Raw genomic sequence first — 10,968 nt, 5'->3', positions numbered from 1 at the left:
AGTTATCAATAAAGCAACTCAAAATATTCAAAATAGTTTATTCAAAATGATGAAAAATTTAAATTAATTCATTTCATTCAACATTACATACTATTTGTCTTGCAATTTAGTATCTTAAGTTATTAATTAAGCTACTCAAGTATGAAAAATAGTTTACTCAAAAAGATGAAAAAAAAAACCTTCACAATGACATAGAGCTACTAAAACAAACCAAATTTAATTTAAAAAATAAAGGCAATCCCTCACTTCAGAACCACATGGGTTGCTTTTTTTTCGGGGAGAGGTTTATAAGTTGATTTTATGCGTTCTATAATGTTTATATATATTCATTCAAGGAAGTGAACCCAGAACCATTTTATTTCTTGTGCATTTAAAAGCGTTTTTCTACAACAACCTCAATGTCTTTCATCATATTCACTATAGCCTGGGGATTTCCTTCTGCAAAATCTTTCTCTTCCCGCCCGGTTGGTTTGCTGAACTTGTAATGCTGGCACAACCACGCAAAGATGAGGAAGAGCTCTGCCTTGGCAACCGATTCACCGATGCAGACACGGCGTCCGGTAGAGAAAGGCATGAAACCTTCTGGGTGGAGACGAACCTTTCCGCTCTCATCCAGGAAATGTTCTGTCATTGCAAAGAGAGAAACAACAGTACAACACATCAATATTTTGCAATACAACAGTGCATAAGTGAGTAAAAGTAAGTTGGCCTGACGTTTCGATCCTAGCAGGATCTTCTTCAGAGGCTAAATGACAAGTAACAGTAACATAAGGTTGAAAATATGCAAAGTCTTCTCCTGACTTGGGTAGACTTATCCAGTTGGTAAACTGATGCTGCAGAAATGGTGTCAAATTCATTTACACATTTTTGACATTTATACAATGATAATTTTTTTCTTTTCAAAGGTGGGTTAACACTCTCAATGACCAAGCACAATTTTTTTTTTACTTCCCTTGTGCAACTTAGACTGTGCAGCTCCTATGTAAATGTATACCCTTGATCGAGACTTTACGAAAAGTAACTTTAATCAGTGATGTCACAATTTTCTTTAGCATGAACTAGCAGGCTTAGTGATTCTTTGCCTTGTAAGTTTATACTGTAAAGGAATCACCTAATATATATAGAGCAACTGATTGAGTGGTTGAATTCTGCTAGGATTAACCATTGACTTGAAGCAAATAAGGAGTCTCAACTTGAAAACAAAATTATCCACCAACATTGCCTCCAAGGTATACACTTTCCCCCTTGCTGACCTCAAATGACCTTTCACCTTCACAACAAATTACTGCACTTTTGTACTCATTTTAGGAAAGTCATATGCCAATATGACATCTTATGATGCCATGTTTAAAATTTCCAGAGTGTAACCTCTGCTGAACCCAAATGACCTGTACCCATCACCAAAAACAATAGGGTTCTTGTACTAATTACAGAGAAGCCAAAGCCATACATACCAGCTACTGCATTTTCTATCTGGAAATATCGTATTTACATAGTGTTCAAGTTTTGACACATCGTGACCTTAAATGAACTCTGACCTACATCAAATTGTGTACAAACTATACAACACACAAGGCTATCATACCACATGTGAGCTCCTTTCATGTTCTGGTTCTGGAGATATAGCACTTTTCATATACTCAAATGACCTTTGACCTCCACCACAATCAATAGAGTTTGCTAAATTAATTACATGAAATCAACTTGACAAATAAGAGAACTGCATAGACGACCCTCCTTGAGATATCATGTTTACAAGATTTTCACACTTTTTCCCTCTGCTGACCTTTGCCATTCATGATTAACACTACAGATCATCTACTCACCAACAGCAAGCAACACACCACGTTTGAACTTCCTGCAACTTCTACTTCCTGAGATATTGTGTGAACAATGTTTTCAGACTGTGAGCCGTGCTGACCACGAATAACCTTTGACCGAGACCAAAAACATTCCCAAACCAGTTCTACCTAAGGGGAACCTACATACCAAATGTGAAATGTACAGTACCCCAGTCATCCTTCTGAAGTTAAGAGTGTTTACGAGCAAGTGTCACATACACGCACAGACACACACACATGCCATCACCATTGCATAGATTCCATCTGCCTTCGGCAAGGAATCAAAAAATGTAACTTGCTCAGAATCTGTGACACCATACTGAACAATTAAAGGGAAAGACAGAGTGCCTAGCTGGTGGCGACATACCCATTAAAGGGAAAGGTCGCATGCCTGGGGACACCATCTGTTAATCTAATGTCACCATACTCACTATTAAAGGAAGTTTAATTCTAACCTTACCTGGTGTGAATTTGTTAGGTTCATCCCAGAGTTTTTCCTCAAAGTGCATGGAGTAGATGTTCACTAAAACCCAAGTATCTTTAGGGATGGTATAACCACCTGGAAATTATTATAAAAAGAAAGATTTATACACCTGTGAAGCAGGAATGTGAATTAAAAAGGCTTATCAAGCATGTCAATAATCTAAAAACATATATGCCTTTAATTTGATAAACTAGTCTAAGGCTTATTTAAAGGCATTGAAGACTCGCCCCAAACCGCGTGCGGCCATCTAAAAAAGTTAACTTTCTGTTGCTTTCAAGTGACGTTTCGTTCGTGTGCTGTGGGTATTGACCGCAGCTGTATGTACTGACTGCACACTATAGTGTCTAATGACCGACGGTAGCAAGCTGTGTGTGTATTTTCTAGGCTTGATGGTGGTGTTAAACACTTCTGTTACACCTCATTCGAACCTAGGTCAAATTACCGGCATTAGACGTTTCTTTTTGCGCGAGTCTTCACACCCTTTGAGCATACACGTCACTTTTGTCTTCCTTCATTAGTGAAAGTACAAACTGCAGTTGGTTGGTAGATCTTTCTTTAATCTAATTTCTAACCACTATTCAGCTACAGTGTCATATATAGCATAGCTAGGTTAAGTGCTTACCAAACTCTACGTCCGTCAACGTAGCATGTGGCATGGCTAAAGGAGTTATGGTACTGTACCGCATAACCTCGTACAGGGTTGCTGTGGTGTACACTAGCTCCTCACGGTCATTCAGTGAGGGCAGCCTATCTCTTCCCACGACACGATCCACTTCTTCGGCTACTTTGGCTTGCACCTCTGGATATTGAACCATCAGTCCAACACACCAATGCATGGTAAAAATGGACGTATCCGTACCAGCTAAAATTTTGAGGAAATGAAGTCGTTGATAACATTTACAAGACACAGAATATAAAATCTGTCTGATAATTCTAAATGAAACTCTTGGCTACTTCACTGCATAAGAATATTTAGTGTACATTAAAAAGCGTCTGGCAACATCAAAATGATGAACGCCAAATGAAAGATTGATTTTAATATTGTTTATGTTATTCCTTTTATCTTCTGATGTTACTTAAAGATTACATGTGCATAATTATATCTCCCGCCCCCCCCCCCCCCACAAAAAAATGCATAGTAATGGACGTATCCGTTCCAGCTGAAAAGGTGCACAGATAATGAACAGATAAACCTCAACAGCAAATACTAACTATTAATTACTAACATTACCATTAGATTATTAAATTTGCCAATTCTTAAGTTGAGTTTGGACTGTACATGGAATTTGCAAAGCTACTATTCCAAATGCCTTTTTAATGCTAAAATGTGCAGTTAAGCATAACAAGTATTAAATAATAATTGTCATAATATTTGCTTGGAAGACAGTTATTTTACATTGCAACACAGCTACATATATGCCTGAGAAAGCTGAATATGTCATGTTGGGGGCAATATCCAGTTTTACAAGTAAATAGCTCATTGTTGAAGTGTCATTAGCATGAATATTTTACCACCATCATGCAGAACCCTACAACCTTTACAAATGTGTTACCTTCGATTGGAAACAGTTAACTTTGGTTTAGGGAATGACTCCTTACCACTGAATACATCTAATACTGTCTGTCTGATATGGGTTTCTGTTATCAAGTTCATATCTTCTTTGCCTTCGTCTTTGATTTCTTGTCGAGACTGAAAGAGCATCTCTATGAAATCCTTGGGTTCGCCTGTGTAAATCAGAGAATTAACGGGATGATGCAAATTAATTAATATTAGTTTGGTTCGCCTGTGTAAATGAGAGAATTAATGGGATGGTGCAAATTAATTAAATTTATTATATTAGTTTGGTTCGCCCAAGTAAATCAGAGAACCAACAGGATTGTGCAAATTAATTAATATTAGTTGGCACAAATGGAGAGTGCCAATTAAAAATAGGTCACGGATCCAATGATCTATGAGACGGCATTGAGGTCAGTGTAGTAATGAGTGGCTCGTCCAATCTGTCATGCTGTGATTCTCCTGACACTTCCTTTATGCCTTCCCCCCCCCCCATCCGAACACACCCCACCCCACCCCTTGTGTTGCCAGCGAGATATGCACCCACTACCAGCCCCTCCTATTTGCAGCCATATACATCATAGAGCTCTACCTACCCCCATCATACTTCTCATGGTGTTCCTCCAATTCTTGGCTGATGAAGCCCAAGAACTCTTTAAACAAAGCTTCCAGTTTTCTCTGACCAGGTGTAGGAACATATTTGAAGATTGGTATGTAGTCAGCAAGAAGACCACTTCCACCAATTTCATTCGCTTCTTTACTAAGATACATTATCCTGGTTAGCTCTGGACTATCAAATTCATACCTAGAAACCAGAAACAATTAAGACACGGAACATCATCCAGAAAGCCAGTTGGTGTTGTGATTCATTGAAATATATGATTTGCTCAGTATGAAGTTAATCCTCTCTGAACATTTTGATTTCACATATAATTACAGTGATTAGTTAGAGGTCAAATTTGAAAATATTAAAGTATACTAAAGATATCAATATTGAATATTAAAATACTTCAGATGATTAAAATAAGGGTTGTAAAACTCCATTTTGGGTTAAAATTGCCGCTCTGTAAATGAAGGAATTTCTAAAAAGTGTGATTCTAAAACTTGGAGTGAGTTGAGGATTTCTGAAATTGTATTTTGTGTTATTGCACAGAGAGGTCAGTTTACAATGTAGAGGATGATCTTAGCAGGCAAGTTTATTTTTGCAAGTCTAACAGAATAATTTCGGGCTGCAACATTAACCTTACTTACAAGAATATCACAGTCTAAGCAAAATACATTTGCGCAATATTTTAGGAAACTCTTAATCCTCTTCTTGTTTCTAGCATGTATGAAGTGGTACCACTCTAAAACAGCATAAATTAATATGTGGTAATATGGAAGCATTAAACACCCTTCTTATGTGTGTCAATGGGAAAATGGGGGAGGGGGAATATATGTTAATGTTGAAACAATATAATGTACTTTAGAAGAATTACCACTCTATAACAGCATAAATAAACCTTCTTACGTGTGTCAATGGGAAAGTGGGGGAGGGGGAATATATGTTAATGTTGAAACAATATAATGTACTTTAGAAAAATTACCACTCTATAACAGCATAAATAAACCTTCTTACGTGTGTCAATGGGAAAGTGGGGGAGGGGGAATATATGTTAATGTTGAAACAATATAATGTACTTTAGAAATATTACATAAATAACACAACTGATTTACCATTTAATATATGTTGTTTTATATCATAATGCTGAACTAACCTATCCTGTGTACAGCTAGACATTCTTTACAACTATGCACTATGCATGTATATAGCATTTGCTACAACACTATTTTTTTTTAAATCATTCTGTATTACCAACATAGGTGCTGATCCAGGGGGGTGGAGTGTACACCCCCACACCTTTTCAACCCCATACAAAAAGTTAAAAGTAGTTATAAGCACAACCGTGTGTGTAGCCCATATTATATTCCTAATTTTTATATTCTAAATATACCTCAGAATGTATCACCTAAAGGGTGTGAAGACTCGCGCAAAAAGAAATGTCTAATGCCGGTAATCTGACCTAGTTCCGAATGAGGTGTAACAGAAGTGTTAGGCAACACCATCGATCGCAGAAAATACACACACACATGCAGCTTGCTACTACCATCGGTAATAAGTGACACTAGTGTATAGTCAGTACATACAGCTGTGGTCAATATCCACAGCACAGTGTACAAACAATACAGCGATGGACATCTCAGGTCCAGCTAAAGATAACAAGGTATCAAGTTTCATTACTGTCTGCATTTTGTAGCGACACGAACAAAACGTCACTTGCAAGCAACGGAAAGTTAACTATTTCAGATGGCCGCACGCGGTTTGGGGCGAGTCTTCATTTCCTTTAACATGTTATGTTTTCAGTTCCTCAGACCCACGAACCTCCCACATAAGACCCACACACCTTCCACATTGGAGTCAGCTTCAATGAAATCAGGATCTCATACCCTCCTCTTTAAAATCCTCCATTCACTCCTGCAACATCTGTCTCACTGATATAAAGAATTATTGTGGTGTGATACAAAACTGAGAGATGACACTATATAGTATCACATTACATCCAATATTGTACATTCTCAACTCACTGTTTGCCAAAGCACAAACTTGTCAGAATATTATAGATGGACGATGCAAGGATTGGTCGTGGGTCAAACGGTTCCGACAGTTTGGAGTCCAAGTTCGCTGTGAGGCCAGGAACGATGGAATAAACCAGCTTCTCAAATCTCTTGTTGTCACCAGTAGCCAAATTCCTGAAACATTGGAAAGGTCATTGAAAGTGAACATAAAAGAGTAAGTAACATCAATTTGACTTTTCTTTACTATGAGCCTAAAGCAATATTCATAGTGTGACATTGCTAACATTAATGTCTCTTACTGAACATTCCAGGATCCTTATCAGTTCATACAATTCTTGGTAATGACTTATACACCACCCCACGGATGGTCTGTTAGCGGCCATGTGTTACCACTGTTCATCTCGTGATGATTGTGTGCGCATGCCTTTAACTGTTTCCATTTGTTGGATTTAGCAGTTTCTTTTTTTCATGCATCAAGAAGACATTCTGTAAGAAGTTGTACTTGATTTCATTCATTTAAGGATAAGGAACAGGGCTAGGGAAATTTCCCCTTATTCTGGATTTCCCACCTGTGAATAAATATATGTATTCGAAACTACCTAGTAATTATATATTGTTATTGTCATTCGTTTTAGTAACACCCTAATTCAGGCATTTATAAAAAAAAAAAAGCATGCAGCCAGCTCTGAGAGCTTGACAGATAAGTTTGACGACTTTGCAGAAAGGTAAGATTCTCATATGAAAAGGTTGCTTTGTTAATAGATAATTACTTATTATGTCTGTTGAGAGACTCTTGCAATTACAAAATAGGTTTTGAAGAAATTTACCTGAAAGCAGAAAAGGCAAGTTTTCTGTGTAGCTTCCAAGATGGAGAATATTGGCCAAAGATAATATCCCGGCCACCTTCTGAGAATAAGTCACCTAAACAGGAAAGGAAGTTACCGTAAAAGTATGAATGCTTTATCTTTATTTGAATTTGTTTTTGTACCTGCAGTCCAAGAAGTCTCATTTGAGATAGCAAAATGTTTTCACAATTTGATCTCTGTTAACCAAAAGTGACCAATTACCATTTTTAGATACTATGAATCTACTGAAAATACAGTACAAGACAAGCTAACTTGAAAGATTGTGTTTGCATTTCAGGATTTCTACATTCCTTTTCTTCTGCTGACCAAGAACAACCTCAGGTCTCTAGCTAGTAATGACTATGACTTATCCAAATATCCCAAAGTAAGAGGTCCATCAACGCTAGCCTAGGTTATAAATGTTGTCAAAAGCAAAAAGTGATTATACTTTTTGAACTAAAAAAATAGACTTACCAGTATAACTGGTTGGTCTGTTAGCAAACTCCACACCCTTCTTCAGGAGAGCTTCCTTAATTGTAGCTGCACCATTCAGGACTACAACCCACCTCTGACCTACTCTTATGGAAAATATATCTCCATACTCCTTAGCATACTCCATGAAGGCAACAGAGGCAGGCTTCTCATTACGTGCAAGATCTGTGAGAAAACCGAACCAACCGAGATGTTAGACAACTACAGAAAGTTAAAGGGTGTGAAGACTCGCGCAAAAAGAAACGTCTAATGCCGGTAATCTGACCTCGTTTTGAATGAGGTGTAATATCAGAAGTGTTAGACACCACCATCGATCCCGGAAAATACACACACAGCTTGCTACTACCATCGGTAATTAGACACTAGTGTACAGTCAGTACATACAGCTGCGGTCAATACCCATAGCAAAGTGTATAAACGATACAGCGATGGACATCTCAAAGATAACAATGGATCACGTTTCATTACTGTCTGCATTTTGTAGCGACACGAACAATACGTCACTTGCAAGCAACAGAAGTTAACTTATTCATATGGCTGCACACGGTTTGGGGAGAGTTTTCAATGCCTTTAATTTTAAGGAACATGTAAAATAGGCCTGGAACAGAATCACAAATAAACATAGGTGCCATTTTGTTGTGCAGAAAACTCAAAGGAAATTTGTTTGAACAGCTTCTGTCAGAAATTGTTTAATACTGCCCTTCTTGAAGCATTAATGTATTCATGCCACGTACAGTATATCAACCAATTTATCTGCCCTTACCTATGATATTGCCAACAAGAGGCCATCCTTTTGGTCCAGGTGGGAAGTCCTTGGTTGGTTTCTGTTTACTCCATATCCAAATTCCAACCAGTGCTGTTGTTATGGTTACAAGAGCTAAAGATGTGGAATTAGCGACCACTGCACTGTCAAACGTCATAATGACAATTAAGGTTTGAGCTGGGTTACTTTACTAAAAAAAAAGGGAAAAAATGCAACTAGTGTCATCAAAAACAAGGATGCATTCATATTTAATGCCACCTATAATTACCATCGCACACACAACAGCTTGTTCACTCCAGCATGCATGCTTGATCTGTATTCCCACATATGAAATCTGCCAGGGCATATTTTGGCTTTAAAATGGATAAAAAAAAGTAGACTAGCAAATTTCTGTTACCCAGTACTACTTCATTTAGCACAGAGACATATTGTACTATTTATAAAGCATAAATATCAGGTTTGCTTCTGACAATGTTACAGCATGCTTCTTTTCCATGGTAACATCACTACATGTATATAATTGATAATAGGTTCATATACGAATGTTAATTTTAACAATTATAATAATAATAAAATAATAGTAATAAATAACATAGGCGTATAGGAGCCTAATTTGATGGGGGGGGGGGGCTTTAACGACTTGCCCGAAAATTATAACCACATTTTCGCGCGTCAACATGTCAATGTGCATATCATATAGGCATTTCATCGGTTATTACATCACATGCCACTAACCGTTGAATACTATATGATACCGTATGCACTTTAAGGTGTTGAACGCGCGCGGATCGCGCGAAAAGTTTTCGCTGTATTTTCCGTGTTATTACCCTTCCATATTGGTTTTAATTATTGGGGAAGTCGTTACAATAATAACGATAATAACAATATCAGTTTTACACATTGCAAATTACTCTTCTTTCAGTAGGTGCCCGAAAATTTTTCAGCATATTGCCCGAATTTTCACATAAAAAATTGAAAACACACTGCAAATTTTTCTTTTTTCAGTAGTTGCCCGAAAAATTCTCAGCATATTGCCCGAAATTTCACACAAAAATTGAAAAACACAACTGCAAATTTTTCTTCTTTCAGTAGGTGCCCGAAAAATTCTCAGCATATTTCCCGAATTTTCACCAAAAATTTTGGTTGGGGAGGGGGCTGCAGCCCCCCGCCTCCTACGCCTATGATAAATAATAAAAATCATCATAACAATTAATTCACATACTAGACAGCAATCTAAGCAAACATTTTTATATGTACAGAACTCTACCATACATCCAGCTTTCTCCGGACGTTTCTTCTTCTCATTAAATTTCTACCAATTTCACCAGAGAAAGGCAATTAACTGCCAACAATAATAGATAGCCCTTCAACTGGTCTGTTCTTACACGGCATTATGTATATGCCTATGGCAATTTCTTTGTTGAGTTGAAGTTTGATTCAACCAATTTCATATCATCATGTCCAGTTCCTTTCAAGAACAGTATCGTATTCCCCCACATATGAAAGACGGTCGTCACAATTTATCCTCCTCCCCCTAGTTGGCTCTTTTTTTTCAGATAAAAAAAACATGCATGGTACCCTTACTTAGCATAGGCTAAGAAGACATCATGAATCTTGCATAATCTATAAGTTCCTATCAAACTTTCATATGAATTAGGCAGTGGATATAGCCATCAGACGGTTCCCGATTCCAGTTTACTATTTAGCCGTCACTTCAAAACATACCCCAAAAAACAAAAAAAAATTTAAAAAAAAAATTAAAAAAAAAATTTTTTAAAAAAATTAAAAATTTTTAAGTGACGGCTAAATAGTAAACTGGAATCGGGAACCGTCTGACGGCTATATATCCACTTCGTATGAATTAATATTTGGCTATATACTGTAGTGTATAGGCCTAATGTATGACATAAACCAAGGCTCATGCAAGGTCAACATTGGCTAATAATAATAATAATAATAATATAGGCCATGGCTTAGAGGCCAAGCCTTTAATTATTGTCAAGTTATAGACAAAACCCAAATTTAGCTCAACTCCCTATAACAGAACTGTAACTGTAGCTAGTTCACCTCTGCAACACTGCCTAGCAAGTAGCAGCATAGGATTAAGTTAGAAAGGCATATTAATTGAAGTTTACGTACGTTATACCCCAACAAATTTACACGAAGCCAAGAATAGTAGGGTACTACTAGTACTAGTAGCCTGCAACACTGCAAAAAAAAAACAGCTGCTGAAAACTGCTGCGTCTCAAGTGATTATTACTGTACGCTTGGTGCTGGTGGTCTTCGATTCTGATTTTTGCGATTTAACATAGGAATAACACTAGCTCACTGATACTGCTAGGGAAGTGTGTGTGAATAGGTTCAATCATATG

At 37.3% G+C, this 10,968-nt stretch overlaps 1 protein-coding gene across 2 annotated transcripts; it reads right to left on the bottom strand.

Moving 5' to 3' along the window:
* LOC139980158 (cytochrome P450 2U1-like) lies at nt 1-10,950 on the bottom strand. 2 transcript variants are annotated; one of them, XM_071991606.1, is made up of 10 exons: nt 10,736-10,950; nt 8,597-8,781; nt 7,816-7,998; nt 7,324-7,417; nt 6,506-6,670; nt 4,477-4,685; nt 3,925-4,050; nt 2,948-3,187; nt 2,302-2,400; nt 1-624 (listed from the first exon to the last, which is right to left on the bottom strand). In XM_071991606.1, the coding sequence occupies exons 2-10, from the start codon at nt 8,751-8,753 to the stop codon at nt 371-373; spliced, it is 1,527 nt and encodes a 508-aa protein (XP_071847707.1). In that variant the 5' UTR covers nt 8,754-8,781; nt 10,736-10,950; the 3' UTR covers nt 1-370. The 2 variants fall into 2 exon arrangements, with proteins under 2 accessions (XP_071847707.1, XP_071847698.1); XM_071991597.1 differs by having other exon boundaries at nt 2-624; nt 8,597-8,786.
* Between the last annotated feature and the right edge of the window lie 18 nt (nt 10,951-10,968).

The sequence above is a fragment of the Apostichopus japonicus genome, chromosome 2 (genome assembly GCF_037975245.1).
Source record: "Apostichopus japonicus isolate 1M-3 chromosome 2, ASM3797524v1, whole genome shotgun sequence".
In the NCBI taxonomy this organism is placed as follows: Eukaryota; Metazoa; Echinodermata; class Holothuroidea; order Aspidochirotida; family Stichopodidae; genus Apostichopus; species Apostichopus japonicus.
The sequence above is the reverse complement of the archived record's forward strand: the minus strand, read 5'-3'. Positions and strand labels throughout refer to the sequence as shown.

Excerpts from the sequence above, each read along its gene's own strand:
- LOC139980158 (XM_071991606.1), bottom strand. The coding sequence starts at position 8,753 with ATGACGTTTGACAGTGCAGTGGTCGCTAATTCCACATCTTTAGCTCTT. Across the intron at positions 7,999-8,596 it reads TCTTGTTGGCAATATCATAG|ATCTTGCACGTAATGAGAAG; the intron begins GTAAGGGCAGAT and ends GTTTTCTCACAG. Across the intron at positions 4,686-6,505 it reads AGTTTGTGCTTTGGCAAACA|GTATGAATTTGATAGTCCAG; the intron begins GTGAGTTGAGAA and ends TCTGGTTTCTAG.